The sequence below is a fragment of the Neolamprologus multifasciatus genome, chromosome 6, assembly GCF_963576455.1.
Source record: "Neolamprologus multifasciatus chromosome 6, fNeoMul1.2, whole genome shotgun sequence".
Lineage (NCBI taxonomy): Eukaryota > Metazoa > Chordata > Actinopteri > Cichliformes > Cichlidae > Neolamprologus > Neolamprologus multifasciatus.
In genome coordinates, this window is record NC_140444.1 from 37,444,946 (window position 1) to 37,465,067 (window position 20,122).

The following is a 20,122-nucleotide window of genomic DNA, read 5'->3' on the forward strand; positions in this document are numbered from 1 at the left end:
GTGAACGTAGCCTAAAAGGAAGCTTTTAACATAAAGCTAGTCACCAAGTGCTTGCTTGGAGGTCGTCTGATTGCTGGGGTTTTCTCTGCAATATTGTAGGGTCTTTACCTTGCAATATAAAGCACCTTGAGGCGGCTGTTGTTGTATTTGGCATTATATAAATAAAAATTGCATTGAAACATTTTCTGTACATCGTTTTTCCACACTTGAAACAACTTTCTCCCAGAAGGTTCTTTATTTGCTTGAAAGTGGAAGCAGCATGATGAACATACAACTCACTAGATGATAATCCATACACCCTTACACTGACAGTGAATATGAAATCCAGATTGCAGTCTACCCTCGGGGTACATGCTCACACTGTCATAGCTTGACTCAGTCTACATGTTATTCAATTCAATTTCCACACAAAGTATAGTCTTCATTGAACGATAATATACTAGACCAGGCTGTGATAGCTTTAGACTCCTTACACAAATAGTCAGTGAGGTATTGATCGTTCTACAATAAATATCGAATAATATGATACTGAGGATATTTATGTTATGTTTAAAATAAGAATGGACAACAAAACGAAATCTAAACTGACCATCCATTTCCTCTGCGTTTGAGTCAAAATGTGTGTGGGGCGCAAAAGATGGTTCGTGTATACTGTACATTTGTACACCTGCATGTCTGTGTGTGATGTCTATCGATATAGGTAATCAGCTTGTATGTTGGCAGCAATCTCTGCTTCCCACTTGTCTCCATTGTTGAGGAGTTTTTCCTTGTTGTAGAGCAGTTCTTCATGAGTTTCAGTAGAAAATTCAAAGTTAGGACCCTGAAAAAAAAGAAAAAAATGGATTACAACAGGTCTGCAAACACGAGGAGAGGAACAGAAGAAAATAACAGAAACAAAATGCAGAGAAAAGAGACTGCAAAGAATAAAAATAATGAAAGCACAAACAAAAAGATAAAGATCTTTGCAATAAAAATTACTGCCAACTTTTATTATGACTCTGCCCGTATTTCAGCCCTTTTCAGAAAGTGTAACTAATTAAAAAATTTTTTTTTTGGGGGGGTTGAGACTTTAGTCGATAGACACAGTGACGAGAGGACAGGAAAGTAGGGGTAGAGGGAAGGGAAGACCTGGGCCGGCCGCTCCCAGAATATATTTCTAAAGGTGATACTGACATGAAATACTCATTAGATATCAGTACCAACCCATCCCAATCTGCAAACGCAAAAAACTCAAACCACAGATGTTCATATATTACGTGTAATAATGAAAAAAGTATTAAACATGCTTTACTGAAATTTGTTTTAACACTTTGTGCAAAAGCCTTTGTTGGTAAAACAGCTTCAAGGCTCCTTCTGTATGGAGAAACTAGTCGCAGGCATTGCAAAGATGATTTTGGCCCATTTTTTATATCCTGACGGTTCTGTGGGCCCATTCTATGAATTCTTCTTTCCATAGACTTTCAGTTTGATTTAGGTCATGTGATTGGCTGGGCCATTCAATTCAATTCAATTCAATTTTATTTATATAGCGCCAAATCACAACAACAGTTGCCTCAAGGCGCTTTATATTGCACAGTAGATCGTACAATAATAAATACAGAGAAAAACCCAACAATCATATGACCCCCTATGAGCAAACACTTCGGCGACAGTGAGAAGGAAAAACTCCCTTTTAACAGGAAGTAACCTCCAACAGAACCAGGCTCAGGGAGGGGCGGGGCCATCTGCTGCGATCAGTTGGGGTGAGAGAAGGAAAACAGGATAAATACATGCTGTGGAAGAGAGAGCGATTAATAACAAGTATGATTGAGTGCAGAGAGGTCTGTTAACACATAGTGAGTGAGACAGGTGACTGGAAAGGAAAAACTCAATGCATCATGGGAATCCCCCGGTAGCGTACGTCTATTGCAGCATAACTAAGGGAGGATTCAGGGTCACCTGGTCCAGCCCTAACTATATGCTTTAGCAAAAAGGAAAGTTTTAAGCCTAATCTTAAAAGTAGAGATAGTGTCTGTTTCCCGAATCCAAACTGGAAGCTGGTTCCACAGAAGAGGGGCCTGAAAACTGAAGGCTCTCCCTCCCATTCTACTTTTAAATACTCTAGGAACAACAAGTAGGCCTGCAGTGTGAGAGGGAAGTGCTCTAATAGGGTGATATGGTACTACAAGGTCATTAAGATAAGATGGGGCCTGATTATTTAAGACCTTGTATGTGAGGAGCAGGATTTTGAATTCAATTCTGGATTTAACAGGGAGCCAATGAAGGGAAGCCAAAACAGGAGAAATATGCTCTCTCTTTCTAGCAGCTTTATTTTCTTCCTGTGCAACTGGCTCGGCTGTGTTTGGGATCATTGTCCTGCTATAGCTTCCACCCTACGTTCATCTTCATCATTCTGGTAAATAGCAGCAGATTTTTATCAAGAATGTCTCTGTACATTTTTCCATTAATTGCATCCATTCAGTACTGTATGCTGAACACAGGCCCACATCATGACGTTCCCATCTCCAAACGTCACTGTGGGTACGTTGTTTTTGGGGGTGATATGCAGTACCTTTTAACTTCCAAACAGGGTTATGGCATCCAAAGAGTTCAGTTTTGGACTGTTTTCCCCCAGTATTTCACAAGCCTGTCTGAATGTTGTTCAGCAAACTTTAAGTACTCTCCAACATGCATTTTCTTAAGCAATAGATACTTGCATAGTGAGTATTCATACAGGCCATGGCAGTTAAGTGCATTGCTTATTGTTTTCTTTGAAACAAGTGTACCTGCTGATGCCAGGTCTTATTGTAGCTCTTCACAAGTGGTCCTTGGCTCTTGCACAACAATTACTGAGAATTCTTTTCACTTCTCTGTCTGAAGTATTGCAGTGAGCACCTGGTTGTGGTTGCTTTACAGTGAAATTATGTTGTCTCCACTTCTGGATTATGGGCCAGTGGTCACTGGAACCTTCAGGACTTTAGAAATTCTTCTGTAACATGACATCAGTATGTTTTGCAACAATAATCTTGTAAAGGTCTTGAGAAAGCTCATTGGTTTGATCTATCATGAGCTATTTCTTGTGTAAATCACTGGTAATGAGACACTTTTTTTAGGCCATCAGTTGGGACCGAACCAGCTGACATTATTTGGCCCTATTGTCTTTCTTCTTGTGTTCAGTATTTTTCCCTGTGTCATTTCTCATTATTACACATAATTTATGGACAACTAAGGTTTCTTGGTATATGTGGATTGGATGGATCGTTATCGACATCTGATGAGAATTTCATGTCAATAGTACCTTTAGAAGTATATGTGACGTGTTCATGTTACTTATACATGAATGATAGAGAGAGACAGATATATAGATAGAGATGGGTAGATATAGATATACAGATAATATTTGTGTTTGTTTGAATAGTTCTTAGTTGTAACAATGTTTTTCAGCAATAACTTGTATACCATTGGACAACCTGTTTTTCCCTTTAAATACTGCAGACACAATTGACTAATGTGCAGGGTCTATGCTTACTAGTTGGTTTTTCATGGGTACAACCCATATACTCAACTCTGCAGCTGAACCCACAAATGCAATTGTTTACAAATGTGACAAATTTAAGAGGAAATAAACAGGCTTTCCAACCAGACATGATGTATTCCCAAGAAACATTTTTAAATCCCAGAAATAATCAACCAAATTTCCTCATTTTTTGTGCCTGGTTTATATAACAGTATGTTTGCTGTCCCATTACAGACAGCACAGTATTAGAGCTACTCCATGCCAATTAAAACTGCCTAACTGCTGCTGACCCTCTACCGCTCGTCCATTGAGAGCCTGCTAACCTACTGCATCACGGTATGGTACGGCAGCTGCACCAAGGCGGATAGAGTGAGGCTTCAGAGTAGGGCTGGGCGATATATCGAGTTTTTTTAAAATATTGATATATTTTCATACGAGATATAAGATGTGACAATATTGTTTATATCGATATAGTATATGTTACGTTATAATTATACTTGTGGAGCCGCAAGTTTGCCTCTCTTTCGTCCACTTTTGTCTCTACGCTGTGTTACTCTGCCTCGCCTCTCCTTCACTGAACACAACTCCCCCTCCTCCCCCATAGCTTCACCTGCAGGAAACAACAAGACGAACACGGCAAATCTCCGTTAACGAGTTACCACGGATCACCCCGTGCATGGGGCTGGATGGCGTCAACGTGTTAGCGAGCTAACCGCGCTAACGACATGCAGCCCACAGTGGCTGCATGACCTAAAATCCTTTCATTTTCTCAAAAATCGACAGCGCGCCTTATGTATGAATTTTGGTTGTGCTTACTGACCGCGAACCGATTTTATGTGGTACACAGCGCTCAGCAATCTGTCAAAAAATGTTTAGTTCGACTTTGGTGAGCTGCACCGCTTGATGGATTGTCGGAGCATTACGGCTACCGTAGTCCGGAGCCACGCGGAGTGATACGTACTGTGCTTCAACGTAATATTACCATATTTTGTGTGTGTGTGTGTGTGTGTGTGTGTGTGTGTGTGTGTGTGTGTGTGTGTGTATGTATATATATATACATACATACATACATATATACACATATATATATATATATACATATACATATATCCTTTTCCCTATGTTAATACTGTCCATATGTACTCCATTTTTTTAACCACATCTAATGCCTAATGACATTTTTGGCTCAGCCCAAAACAGCAATAACATGCACATAAGCCTAACTACCTAACTGAAGTTCCCATCATACACTCCCTTTCTTTTTCCTTCACATAAGAACAAGAACAAGACCTTGAGATCCTTGAACACCCCCCTTTTGAGGCAGCAACTCATTCCCAGCTAGAGTGGGCACTAATTGCCTTGCTGGCTGAAAACCACGGCCTCATATTTTGAGGTCCTAATTTCATCCCAGCCATCATTTGATAAAGCCAACAGAACCACATCACTTGCAAAAGACAAAAGACCCTGAGACCACACAACCTAACACCTTCTGCACCTGGTGTGTAAGAATTATAGACTGAATTGATGTCAATGAGCAGCCTCTGCAGAATCCAAAAACCACTGTGAACAAGTTTGACTCACCACAGTTGTAGGGGGTCTAAATGGACTATCATTATGGGCACCTAATGCCTTGCATTCCCCACAGAGGAAGTTGTATTTTTATTCGTAAAGGACTTTATTAAAAGTGCTCCCTATCAAATATTTTTGTGCCTGAATGTTTCTGGTAGAATACAGTTTTTTAATTATTTTAGAGACAATGATCATACAACAATATAGATACATCTTGGATTTAACTTCCTAGTAGTTTGAAAAAAGACAAAAGATAAAAACATAATTAGTTGAATCTCTGTCTACAGCACAGCAAACTGCACTTTGTACTGTTTGACTTTGTCAAAATGGTGACATTGCTCGCCATATTCCCCCGAGCTTATACTCGCTAGCGAGCAGAAACAAATTAATAAATAAATGTTTAAATACCTATGAAATGTAAGATATGAAAATTGCATAGACGATTAGACAAATTCTTAAATAAATATAAATTACTCTCTGACAGTCAATATGGATTCAGATCAAAAAGATCAACATCTCTGGCATAAATTGTACTGCACTGGGTGAAAAATTATTTAAGTGACAGGAAACAATTTGTGAAGCTGGGTGTCCATTCCTCATCATGCTTGGACATTGCTTGTGGTGTTCCACAAGGCTCTGTACTGGGTCCAAAATTATTTATTATTTATATAAATGATATTTGCGAGGTATCTGATATATTAAAATTAGTATTATTTGCAGACAACACAAATATTTTTTGTTCTGGGGGGAATCTAAAGGAGCTGCTGGATACAATTACTTCAGAAATGTGCAAAATTAAAAAAATGGTTTAACAGGAACAAAGTATCGCTAAACCTTAGTAAAACTAAAATAATCTTATTTGGGAATTCCCTTAGAAATGCACAAGTGCAGATTCATATAGATGGTGTGGAAATTGAAAGAGTACTTGAACATATGTTTCTAGGTGTGATTATAGATGATAAATTAAACTGGAAGTCTCATATAAATCATATACATAACAAAATTTCACATTCTGGACCACAAATCACTCCACATTCTCCATTGTTCCCACCGTATTTACATTACTGTGCAGATGTTTGGGGCAATACTTACAAATGTTTGCTACCATTAATCTTTATATTACATAAAAAGGGCCATAAGGATAATCCATAAAACTGGTGTGTGTGTGTGTGTGTGTGTGTGTGTGTCTGTGTGTATCTACAAGGTACACACCTGGATCTACAAGGTCCGTGTCAGGTGTTGAGGAACCAGGACACCCTGACGAGAAGTGGGCTACTGGAGCAAGAAGGTATCGGTGGGCAAGAGACGAAAACAGGGCGTTGTTGGAATGCTATTACGCAAGTAACCCTGGCGGAAGGGGTTACATGAATAGGATGAGGGACCTATGGATTCTTCGATACCCAACATCCACAATGACGGAACTAGTAGCTCAGTGTTCCAACATTCGAAAGAAGGGACTGCTCTCACAGCTAGAGATTGACGAGGTACAACATAAATGCTACGGCAAGGGGGAGCCAGGACGCCAGGTCAGGGGGGAAATATCATCACCCCCACCTGAGATTGGGTACCAAGCCCCAAGTGCGATAGGAGAAGGATCGTTGAGTGCGAGAGAAACTGACCTGAAAGATAGGATCATGGCCAAGCTTGAAACCTGGACCCCCCGTAGGCGGTTACCAAGATTACGTGAAGTAACCATCACGGTGGCAGACATCCAAGCAAGGGTCTCTAGTATGAAGAGTTGGACAGCACCAGGCCCCGACATGGTTCACGCCTACTGGCTGAAGAAGCTGACTGCACTCCACGAGCGTCTGGCAGCACAAATGAACCAGCTGCTAGTTGACGAGAGACACCCGGAATGACTAACCGAAGGTCGGACGGTCCTGATGCAGGCAAATGGGAACCATGAAGAGGCAGCTAGGAAAGCTGCAACCACCAAGTACCTGCAGAGGGTCAGGCAAGTCCTGAGGAGTCAGCTGAACGGTAAGAACAAGATCCGGGCTATCAACACCTACGCCCTGCCCGTGATCAGGTACCCTGCTGGTATAATAAGTTGGCCAAAGGAGGAGATAGAAGCCACTGACATAAAGACAAGAAAGCTCCTTACCATGCATGGAGGGTTTCACCCCAAGTCCAGCACCCTGAGGCTGTACGCTAAGTTTAAGGAAGGAGGCCAGGGACTGGTGAGTGTCAGCACCACAGTCCAGAATGAGACAACGAACATCCAAGAACACATTGGGAAGATGGCCCCAACTGACCGAGTGCTCAGTGAATACCTCAGGCAGCAGAAACCCAAGAAAGAGGAGGGAGATGAGGAACCATCATGGAAGGACAGGCCCCTGCACGGTATGTACCACCGGCAGATAGAGGAGGTGGCTGATATCCAGAAATCCTACCAGTGGCTGGACAAAGCTGGACTGAAGGACAGCACAGAGGCACTAATCATGGCAGCACAAGAACAAGCTCTGAGTACAAGATCCATAGAGGCTGGGGTCTATCACACCAGGCAAGACCCCAGGTGCAGGCTGTGTAAAGATGCCCCTGAGACAATCCAGCACACAACAGCAGGGTGCAAGATGCTAGTAGGCAGGGCATACATGGAACGCCATAACCAAGTGGCCGGCATAGTATACAGAAACATCTGTGCCGAATATGGCCTGGAAGTTCCGAGGTCAAAATGGGAGACGCCCCCAAGGGTGGTGGAGAATGACCGAGCTAAGATCCTGTGGGACTTCCAGATACAGACGGACAAAATGGTGGTGGCTAACCAACGACATAGTGGTGGTAGACAAACAGACGGCCGTAGTGATCGATGTAGCGGTTACGAATGACAGCAACATCAGAAAGAAGGAACACGAGAAGCTGGAGAAATACCATGGGCTCATTGAGTGCTGCACGGAGAAGATCTTGGAGAACGCACGGCTGCCGTGAATACTCAGAACAAGACCTCTGAGGGAAAAACTCGATTACATCTGGAGGGGCTAGCTCGAATAACACCTTTGAGCGCAAATTCGATCACATCTTGGGGAAGTGCACTGCGGTCGTGAGTTCTCAGAACCTGCTCTTTAACAAAAAGAACGACAACATCACGGAGCGTAAGTTTGGATAACATCATAGAAAGCTCACGGCTCTCCAACGGGAGATTGAGAGACCAGTGTTAGACTGTTAGAATAGCTTTGAAATTCATATGAGTTGTTCGCACTAAAGTAAAAACCATCATCACTTCATGCGGAGACCCCTTCGGCGCCAGCTGCGGCCTCAAGGCTGGAGCTGAACAAAACACCCTGACAACGACTGTGTTTAGACTGTCCCCCCCATTCCATGCAAGGCCACCTTGGTTGGCTGGAAGACTGTTTACTTAGCCTGGCAGGATTAAGGACACTGTCTCAGCTGAACTCTGGAGACACACACACACACACACACACACACACGCACACACACACACACGCACACACACACACAGCTGATCCCCCCTCCCTTTCCAAACGCCTTCGATGCTTGTGCCCTACCGGGGAAGATGGCAGTCGACTGGACCAGCGCAGACATGCTGCAGGACCGGATGCCCTGTCTACACCGGCTCTCTCTTACCCTTTACCCACCCCTGTTGCTTGTCTTGTGTTTCTATGGTGTATTGATAGTCATGTGCTTTTTGTGCTGAGGTGTTTTTTCTGTTATCAAACTGTTCTGTTATCAAACACTAGGAGCTCAGTCTGAGTGGAGTTTTTTTTTCTCCTCCTCTTACCTCATGTTATATATTTTCGTTGTTTTTTTCCTATCAGCCGACCTTTCTGACATGTCTCCCGAATGTGATGTTTGTGTAAAGTTGGTCAGAAGGTTCCTTTGTAAGTGCGCATGCGCCATTAGCGTGCTGCCTGCTGTAACCCTAATTTCCTTCGGGATTAAAAAAGTATTCTGATTCTGATTAGCTCGAGAGGATGTGGAGGGTGAAGGTAACGGTGGTCCCCGTGGTAATCGGAGCACTAGGTGCGGTGACTCCCAAGCTAGGCGAGTGGCTCCAGCTGATCCCGGGAACAACAATACATGACATCGGAGATCTCTGTCCAGATATATATATATATATATATATATATATATATATATATATTTTTTTTTTTTTTTTTTTTTTTTAAATACACGTAACTCATAATGTAATTGACCTTAGAACTGAAGAAGCTTCTCGGATGAGAGGTGAAACGTCTTCAAGCAACTTAAAGAAGTCCAGACGCTTTTCTTTGCAAACTCCTTTGACTAATTGCAAGGAGGTACTTCTGTAGTCTATTGATTACTAGATAGTGGAAAAGGGGTGGGATTAAATAAGCTTATGCTTCTTCCTGCTCCTTTTTGAACATCAAAGTTATTTGTAGTTGTGGTTGCTCGTTTTCCTTTTGTTTTGCTTTGTTTATTTATCTCTTTTTAATTCTATGTTGTTGTACTTTTTCAATATGTTCAAAATAAAGATTCAATCATTCAAACAATTAATCAATCAGTCAATCAAACATGCAGTGGGGCTACCCACACTATCCAAGACTGTGCTATGCTGTGGAAAAAGACACACCTCTACAATGGCATCCACAGGACATGCCTCCTGACAGAAACCGCAGTAGATACATTTGGTCATGTCAATGTCGTAGCGAGTTGTCCTCCTGCTGCCATCAGCACGCGTCTCTGCCTCTATGGTGATGGCCTGGAAAGGAAAATTGTTAGCGATGATATCAACAGCGCTATCTGGTATTTGTACTAATAATGAATACAAACATTCATTCCCCAGTATACAGTACTGTGCAAACGTCTTGACCCTCCTATCTTTTCTTTTGTTTGTTTTTTTGCTTCCATGGAGCGATACATTCAAATCAAGGCTCTACTCTGATTGCATCCTTAATGAGTGGTCTTGAGTAATAGTTCTCCAGGGTTTCTTTGGACATTACCGTTAGTTTCGGGGTATAAGCCGCTACTTTTTGCACAAGCTTTTGTGCAAAAAGCTCGTTTATAAAGCACAGTACATGTTTCGTACTTGTAATTACCGGTACTTGTGCATATACGTAAAAAGTTATGCAAATATGTACCGGTAACTTGTTTTTCAAAATATTAATAAAAGGGATGTGGTCCCAAACAGCCATCTCTTTCCTGACAATCCCCTTTGTGCATATTCTCTTACATATGGTAAGTAAACATTAAAACACCTGCTGCTTTTAGTCAGGTGCGGCTAATCTATGTACAAAACAGGAGTTTTCCCTAATTTTAGCTTGTGCAGCTAATATTCAGGTGTGCTTTTTCAGTCCAGTCCTTGACTGAAAATGACTTTCAGAGGACAAAGGTTTTTTAAGACACTTTTAACACTGATTTTTGAATCATTCAAGCAATAAAAAAGCACCTAACTCCGGGGATGAACCAGTGTTGTGTCTACACATAACAGACAACTTAGCAACAAAACAATTTGAGATTGCATCCTTTCAGCCTGTCACATAAATCCATTATTTAGTCCTATATTTCAAAGACAACAGTTTGAGAGGCGTGAAATACGATTTTTACAGCAACAAGATTAGTTCTAAGAACTGCTAACCAAGAACCTGGCATATCTCAGCTAAGTGGGCTAATTTGAGGAAATTGGACAATTAGGGAACAAAAAAAAAGTGGCAGGTATCTGAAAGTCATATAAAAAAAATCCAGCATAGACCTGACACATGAAATGACAGATGCATCTGGCTCCCATGGTTCACCTATCTACTGTTCGCCAAAGCCTCAGAATTGCTCTCAGTCTAGGGTGGCAAAATACAAAGAAATGATAGGTGGCTCAAGACTTTTGCACTGTATCATATACATGTTCAGTTATACAGTTGAGGTCCTGTGAGGACAGTTATGCTGCAAACATATCTATAGCCAAAGTTGTTTTTATCTCATTCATATTTGTTCACATAGGTATGACTATTTGTTTATACCTGGGCAGGACAGATTGCTTCACACAGCTTGCAAGCAATGCAACGCTCTTCTCCTGAGGGATACCTGTTTTGACACATTCCAAAAACTAGGTGAGGTTTGATTACTAATACAGTGTTATCTCAGAGCCTCCTATAAAAACTCAGATGTATGGAGGTGTTTTCAGATACTATTCAAAGATGCTAATAGTTTAGAAAAAAAGTTAAATCTAAAAAGTTACAATGTTTTTCTTGCATTGCATATGATCCTCCTTATATAAGAAGTTACTGGTAATTTGTTAAACAGACACAAACACACTGTATTGTGTGTGTGTGTATATATATATATATATATATATATATATATATATATATATATATATACACATACACACACACACACACACATATATATATGGGGTGCAACGATGCAATGTTCATGCCTTTTTATTAATTTGTCATTTATTAAATTTTCACGGCACATTCTGCACCACCTCTCTGTGCGTTCATCATTTGTTTGAAGCCAGCTCACCTCCTGCAACCACTTTTCCGAGAATACGCGCTTCTTTTGTGGTTCGAACTCCTTCTGACATTTCTTTGGAGGTGGAGGAGCACCACAGTAATTGCTTAAAGGAGCTTCTTCGACATCTTTAACAGTTCTAAACAAATGTCTGTCCTCCTCCAGAAAATCTTATGTACGCAAACACGCGTTGCAACTTCTTATCTTGTGCGCGTTTTTTATTTTGACAGCGAATGCGCACCTGCGGACCACTTATGTGCAGCCCTGGTTATTTAGCTCGTCATATTGCAGCCACAGAAATTCTTTTGTCCATGAAACCATAAAGCTGCACTTTCTTTTTGCCTTATAGTCTGATTTGTCATAACTTTTCCGTTTTGTCCCTTCTTCACCCTGACCTGTCTTATTTGGCTCAGCAGGACTAAAATATATATCCTGCTGCTTTTACACACGCACTCACACAACGCTCAGCGATTCTCTGCGCGATCAACCTCTCACATGTTTAAGCTGCGGGAGATTTCACTTGTCATGTTTGCATAGTAAGCTAACGATTGATAAGATGATGTCAGAGGAATTGGTGCGCAAATTATCATCACTCACCAATCAGTGCTGTCGCTCTCTATACACAGTTCGCGCGATTGCAAAGTGAAAGCAAAAAACAAGCGCAAATTCAAACGCGATTTCAATATGTCACATATTGACAGTGGCCGATGCCAATGACATAATTACCCAGCTACATTTCCGAAAGAATGCAAAAGCTTGACATATATTTTTCCTTCCTACAATAGGCCGACGGGCAGGGCAGGGCAGCCCGACTGGAAAAATCGCTAGCCTCGGGACGTCGGGCTAGCGATTTTGCGAGCTCTGTACCTGATTGAGGAATCACTCATCTTTGGAAAAGAGAGTTTATTACAGAGAAATGTCTCTTTCCAAAATAAAAGCTATACTATACTCTTCTTCTGGGCTATATTCTCAGCAGCAAATTAAACATATCAGGTCCCCATAAGGAGAATCATGTGCTAACGGCTGTCTAAATGACTCGGGTAAAGTTTGTATGCGTGCTTGTTGTTTTTGTCTGCTTCCACTTGTCTTTGCACTAGGATGATGTCGGCGTAAATATGCAGTCATATTCGTTGTGTTCCCACTAGTGCTGTCAGCGTTAATCTGAAATGAAGTTAACGCCACAACACGGCAAATCTCCGTTAACGAGCTACCGCGGATCGCCCCGTGTGTGGGGCTGGACGGCCAACACGTTAACGAGCTAACTGCGCTAACACACTAGTTCCCACCCATGTAATTGAGCATTGCTGGCACATCCAACATACTGTTTTACTTTAGTCTATGACGCGCTTACCTTCAGGGTCATACCTCACATGAAAACCAAAATAGTTCCAAACGCCAGATCTGAATGAGGGTGGGGGAGGTTCAATTTGCCATGTTGCACCTAGCCTAGCTTCTGTCTCGCTAGCTTGCCCTGCGCTCAGTGAATCTGCGTTCGACTGATCGGCAGATCCACTGAGCGCTCAACACAGACAGCATCGTCAGAAGGAAAGTTGATAAAATAAATTACAATGTTGTATTGTTCGATACATATGCGTACCGAACCGAAAGCACTATATCGAACGGTTCAATATCGATACGAGTATCGTTGCACCCCTAATATATATACACACACACACACACACACACACACAAACACACACACATATATATATATATATATATATATATATATATATATATATATATATATATCTCAAAGCACCAATCAATGACTATCAAATTTATTATTCTGACATCTTATCATTGCTACGAATCATATTACACTGACTGGTGTTTGTCAAATAATCATCCTCACCTGCGCAACGCATGTTCTCCTCTGAAGCGTGGTGACAGAGGTCCTTTTTCAAACGGGTAGTTAATGGTGGCAGGCTCTCTGAACAGGTAGCTCATTGTCATGCCTAGACCTGGCATTACAATAAAACCGCATTTTCAAATGAGAACACTTACAATTATTAACACCTCCATGAAAATTTTATGCATCTGTATCAAAAAAATTCCCCATCTTTTATCTCTCAAGCTCAGGTCCCCTGCCAGTGGCCTTGGAACTTGAAGGTCATGCACCTTTGCTGTTCCTAGGACGGCGCTCTTCTGGACAGAGATCTCAGATGTTGTTCCTGGGATCTGCTGGAGACACTCGCCTAGTTTGGGGTCATTGCACCGAGTGCTCCAGTTACCACTGGGACCACTGTTACCTTCACCCTCCACATCTTCTCGAGCTCTTTTCTGAGCCCTTGGTATTTGCCCAGCTTCTCGTGTTCCTTCTTCCTGATTTGCTGTCATTTGGTATCACTACATCTATCAGTACGGCTGTCTTCCTCTGTTTCCCTACCACTACTACGTCCAGTTGGTTAGCTATCACCAGGTTATCCGTTTGTATCTGGAAGTCCTACAGGACCACCATTTTGACCTCGGGACTTCCAGGTCATACTCGGCACAGTATACTATGCCGGCCACTTGGTTATGGCGTTCAATGTGTGCCCTGCCTGCCAGCATCTTGCACCCTACTTATGTGCTGGATTGTCTCAGGGGCATCTTTACACTGTGCTGTCTTTCGGTCCAGTTTGCATCTCCTCCTTTGGCCAGCTTATTATCCCAGCAGGGTACCCGATCATGGGCAGGGCGTAGGTGTTGATAACCCGGATCTTGTTATTACCGTTCACCTCACTCCTCAGGACTTGCTGTCCTCAATGTCTGCAAAGTTGCCTTCTGGTAGTTTGATCCCCTCAGTTCTGACTACCTTCCCTCTCTTTTCTGTTACCATCCGACTACACTTCTCCAATCCGAATGACATTCCGATGTCACTGTTGTAAATCTTGGTGGTGAATCAGTGAATCAATGTCTCACTCACTCTTGGCAAACAGCTTGATGTCATCCATGTAGAGAAGGTGGCTGACAATTGCTCCATTCCGTAGTCAGTCAGACACCACATCTCCATTGCGTTCCTGATGAAGGCTCTTAGGGTCCTGTTGATCTTGTACAGATTGAGGCATTCCAGGATCCAAGTGTGGGGAATGGAGTCATGGGCCTTCTTGTAGTCAATCCAGGCCAGTGCACAGGTTGGTGAGCCCTGTCTTGCAGTCTCGGGAGACTGCTCTGTCTACCAGCAGCTGGTTTTTCGCTCCTCTGGTATTCCTGCCAATTATTATTTTGAATTATGTTTTAGGTCGGTGACGTATTGGAAGATAAATTGACGTTCCAGACCCAGTTTTGCTGCTAACTGCTTGAGGTTTTATTTCAAACCATTTACCATTGAAATATAACATCCAGATGCACAGAATCAACTTACTGGGACAAAAACATTAAAATATCATGGGGGACTAATGTTATCTTCATCTGTAAGATAACAAATACAAAGAACATTTTCCATGAAGTGACAGTACCCCAACTACTTCCACTGGTAAAGGAAAACACAAACATCCAATTATTTGTACAGGACAGAGAAACATTCAACTGACCTCTGAAGAGCTCTGTCCACAGCAGTGTTTGTGCTGCTCTGTCTGTGATGGACTTCATGTCGACAGGGATCTCCTGAGCATTCACATACTCTTATGTAGAGAAAGAAAGGAACACACACACACACACACAGCCGAAACAAAATAATGGTAATACGCCCAATTTACATGAGTGTAAACTGTAAAATATCAGTGTAATTCATAAATCTTTTTTGTTTTTTTGTCAAGTGCAGGCTGTTCTGTTCCTCATATACCAATTTGTGGCATATTTGGGCTTTAGGTATCATATCAAAATTAAAATGACAGGTCCAACAACTAAAGCTCCTAAAAGTCACCAAAGCTGTTTTCAAAGGCAGTGCAGGCTTGAACTTTTTTTGGACCTGACATGACAGCAGTACCTGTGAGAATGACAGTATTTACCTCTCAGTGAGATTGGACTTTAAATGTTCTTTAATCCTGACTAGGGCTGTGCGATATGACCAAAATCTCATATCCCGATATAAGACATCTATCGTCCCGATAACGATATAAATCACAAAAACTTAACATTTTCTGTAAACTCTGTGAATCTTGGGCAGCTCGACTTGTGTGAAGTGTTTCCAGCTGGGTGTCGTGTACCTGGAGTCGAGTGTTTTAACCAATGCATGAAACGATACATTTTTAGACACAAGTTGTAACGGACGCCGTTTTCTTTGTGAGTATTTATTACACGGCGTGCTGTGGGGAAAAGCCTGTTCTAACGTTTGAGTCTAAGGTTTATTTTTTAGCACCTGACGGCTCTTTGTTGCTTCTCATCTGTAAATACTCTACATACTCTTTCATGTGATTCAGTTTATTTTGAAAAGTCTCAACAGGATCTTGACCTTTATTGTGAAAGGTTTATGTAGAAAATAAACAAGCGGACACACAATGGTTTTACCGTCATTGTTGCTAATGACAACGCATAAAAACAGGCGCTTGTCTGTCCGTAGTGTGGTTATATTAAATATAAGAGAAAGAGAGAACTTTAAGAAATTAATGTAGCCACTACAGTGACCATCAAAACCATGAAAAAAATATTGCCGTAAACAGTTTATTTTGCGATACCATGAAACAAACAATAGTGTAAAAAGAAACGATAGACGTTTTTATATTGTCATCCGATATATATTGTTATATCGAACAGCCCTAATCCTGACCCTACTAAAGAAATCTGTGTGATGTCGGCTTTTGCTGAAAGAACACATAAACACACAGAGTATTTCCAGTAGTCCAAGCTTTTCTAAAGCTGAGTACATCCTTCTTCAGGATGTAAGAATGTGAGGAAAGCCCAACTAAGGAAAACATCCTGAACTAAATTCTAAAACTGTCTGAAGTCCATGTGTGAATGAAAATATCGTGGTACAGCCTCTGAAAGCCCTTGAATTGAGTTGTGTTGTAGCAGCACTTACTGAATCCGTCCCTTTGTGCCGACAGACTGAAGGACCTTGCTAGATTCTGGCTGGCCACAAAAAAACCTGAAGGTAAAAACATTTCAGAAAAGATAAACAGTAAACCTACTACAATGCAGTCAACTTGACACTACAGGAACCAGTCTAGAGTGGAGTAATACAATATAACTTTCCATCAACACACAGTATAAATCTTTCTCACTTTTAGCTTCTGTCCAGAAAAATTTAAAACTCTTGTGATGGTAAATGAACTGCTAATCATATTGCTGTTTTCTATTCTTGCCTTACTACTGAGCACTAAAAGCACTTTAAGCTTGTACTGTTTGCTTTAAATATCAGCATTAAACAACAACTAACTAGCTTTTATTGTCTCTTCACTGAACCTAGCAATAGTTATGGATATCACAACCTAATCTACACCAGTCAAATATAATCCCTTACATTAAATAATACAACAAGACTACAAACAAACCAACTTAGTCTACATTCCAATAAAGTGAACAGCCTATTGTTGTCATACAACACTGACTTTGAATAATGAAATGTTTATAAATCACTTTGCTTTTCAAGACATCTCTTTATGGTAAATACCCAGATGACATCAGCAACAGAATAATGTTTCCTTTCCTGTCACCTCTTTCTTACATCTCTCTCTACTTGTAAGAATGAATTTATCACACAATAACTTCCTTGTAAAAACAGAAACGTTACCTTTAGGTAGCAGAAATATTGTGTTAGAGTTAAACTTCAAAACTACAGTTTCCTTATTGAGGTGTTTGACATTACCTGCTACTTCTAAAGCTTAAAAAAGCATTTAATGTGATAATGCTCACTCTCATTCTGTGCTAGGGCTAGGCTGCAACTTTACCGACATCTGTATACATCAAGGGTCCCCAACTCCAGGCCTCGAGGGCCGGTGTCCTGCAGGTTTTAGAGTTCACTCTGGGTCTACACACCTGAATCAAATGATTAGTTCATTATCAGGCCTTTGGAGAATGGCAAGACATGTTGAGGAGGTAATTTAGCCATTTGAATCAGCTGTGTTGGATCGCGGACACCGGCCCTCGAGGCCTGGAGTTGGGGACCCCTGGTATACATAAATGCATGACAGGGGTGAGAAGTAAGAAAGGATATGTGGCAAACAAGGCTCTCTGAATTGTTGAGTGTATAAGAATGTAAGGCCGTCATACCTGGCCTTGATGCAGAGTAAAGTACACGCAGTGTTGCAGCCATCACGTCTTAAATCTGAAACCAGACATCAAAGTTTATGCATTAAGTGTAATAGTTGAAAGAGAACACAACGTGGATAATATTAACAGATTAAAGTTCATTTTTATTTATTTTTTTTATGGGAAGGGGGCACAGGTAAGTTATGCCATATGAAACAATATGCATGCAAACGTTTATTAATCCTGTATTGTTACTTTCTAATATTAGATGTAATGTACAATGCAACATATCCTTTCTAGATTATATAACAATATCAACATTTGGAAATAAAAGTACTTCGGCAGAACTCGATAGTGACGGTGATTACTAAAACACACACGTCATGACAAATTGACAACCAACTGCCCATCATTTAATACACAATAAATACTAGCAGAGTTTAGTTTGCCTTCCAAACGGAACGTAAGCGATTCTTGCTAAGCTCACCTGTTTCTTAAACTAAGCTAGCACTGAATAGCAGCCGATTTGGAGCGCACATTGTCAAGGACTTTTGCACATTTCAATTTAGCTAAATTGCTGTATCTATATCCCATCCTATATAAACCGAGCATGACGCCAAATCAACAATTCACTGTCATAAAATAACTTGGAAATTGTTTCTCTACCTTTAAGGTTTTTGAAATGACCGACACGTCGGTACTTGGCCTTCTGAACCACAACAGCGGAGGATTTGAGGAACGGACCCGAGATTACAGGAAGTTACACGGGATGACGTCACAAATACGTTCGCAAAGACGAATTGCTGCCCTCATGAGGCGCTAGAGTGTCGGTGCACCTGACATTAACTAACGTTCCGGTTAGATGACCTGCTCTTGCTCTACCACCTAAGCTACGACCACCCCTGTAATAATGGAAACAGAGTTGTGTTCCAGAGGATTACACTTGGCTGCCGTTATTATCATTACTTTATTTTATTTATTTAGAGGAAATAAATTATTTACAGCTTAAGTGGTTGAAATTCTGTTGTTCCCTTGGGACTATGTCATAAAGCTAATAAAGACAAAGTTTGTGGTAAAAACTATTGTGATAATTAGGTTTAGATTCAGTAATAATAACTTTGGTTAACTTACCTACTGAAAAAAACATGACAGCTAAGATAAATTAATAGTTCTAAAAGGTTTCTATAAGGTGAAGTCATCTGTTTGCTGGGAATACTGTGAGGTTCTGTGGACTGAGACTCAGATGGAGCAGAGGATTTATCCAGAGCAGCTCGCATAATTACAAACTTTTCCACCATAAGACCCTGAACTCTGTAAGTAACAGCTCATCTGTTGAGATGTATACAAACACCAACATTCAGATGAGCTTTGAATGAACCTTGTGTGATATGTGGTTCTTTACAAAAGAAAAAGAAAAAGAATTCAGGCTTAAAATGTGCCATCTCATCAAGATCAAGTTTTTCAACATGTTACAGGAGTATATGTACTGGAAAAATCAATTAACACATCATCATGGACACAGTGTCTTGGATCATTGACTTAAATATTTCATTTCATTTGTTAATTGCTATGTGTAAAAAATTACATGAAAATAATTCAGTGAAATTTTGAGAAAATTTCAAAGACTACTAAATGAAATGCAGTCTTCTGTCTCCCTCTAGTGGTGGTTAATCCACTCATGACCAAGGCAATTTGGAAATCTAAAGCTAACATTTTAATGTCATGTCAGACTAACATGTAGCGTGAGCAGCAGAGATATTGGAAAACTAGAAGTTACTATATATTCTTATTGTATTTATATAAAGATGCATATATTATATATACTGTAAATACCAAATATTCAATTTTCTGTATTGCTATTTTTTTGCACCATATCATCGAGAAAAAAATCCTCATCTGTGTAAAAACTTGGCAATAAACATAATTCTGATTTTGGTTCTGATTATGCATAGTATCCCATTTTCAAAGGCTCAAATGTAATTGAGAGAGAACCAAGCCTGTTCCTATGTGATATCATGAATCATTGAGAAGATCTGGAGCCCAAGATTTAATTCCAAATGTTGAACTTTCACTGAATTCTCAATATGAGATTGTTGCAGGTTAAGGAGCGTTAAGGCGGATCTCCAACCTCAAAACTCATAATAAACCCAAAACATCTTGTGAAGAACTGTGTTCAGTAAGTCGGTGTATCATTGCCAAGTCTACAGTCAAGAGATACCTTCATGATGAGAGGGGTTTACAAAGATATTCAAAACAGTGGTTACACAAGAACACGATTTCAGGAAAAATCTCAATAAAACAAAAGAATAGAAAAAAAAAAGGGAAATAATTTCTTTGGACTTATGAAAACAACATTAACTTGCTAAGTTCATGATCCGAAGCATACCAAATCACTGTCTGGAGGCAATGTTGTGGTGTGGATGTTTAGGTGCTAATACAACAGTGTCAGTGTTTATTGATGGGGTTGTTGCAAAGCAAACAGTCCCACTATATGTTTTGTAGGACAAAAAGTTTCTT

The 20,122-nt window shown here is 40.7% G+C and overlaps 1 protein-coding gene across 1 annotated transcript; it reads right to left on the reverse strand.

Moving 5' to 3' along the window:
- Positions 1 to 216: 216 nt before the first annotated feature.
- On the reverse strand, positions 217 to 18,401 carry ndufs8a (NADH:ubiquinone oxidoreductase core subunit S8a). The gene is made up of 8 exons (XM_085164070.1): positions 18,272 to 18,401; positions 17,627 to 17,681; positions 16,437 to 16,502; positions 15,010 to 15,099; positions 13,350 to 13,458; positions 10,999 to 11,062; positions 9,618 to 9,746; positions 217 to 820 (listed from the first exon to the last, which is right to left on the reverse strand). Exons 2-8 carry the CDS (start codon positions 17,667 to 17,669, stop codon positions 689 to 691), a joined length of 633 nt encoding a protein of 210 aa, XP_085020196.1. The 5' UTR covers positions 17,670 to 17,681; positions 18,272 to 18,401; the 3' UTR covers positions 217 to 688.
- Positions 18,402 to 20,122: the final 1,721 nt, after the last annotated feature.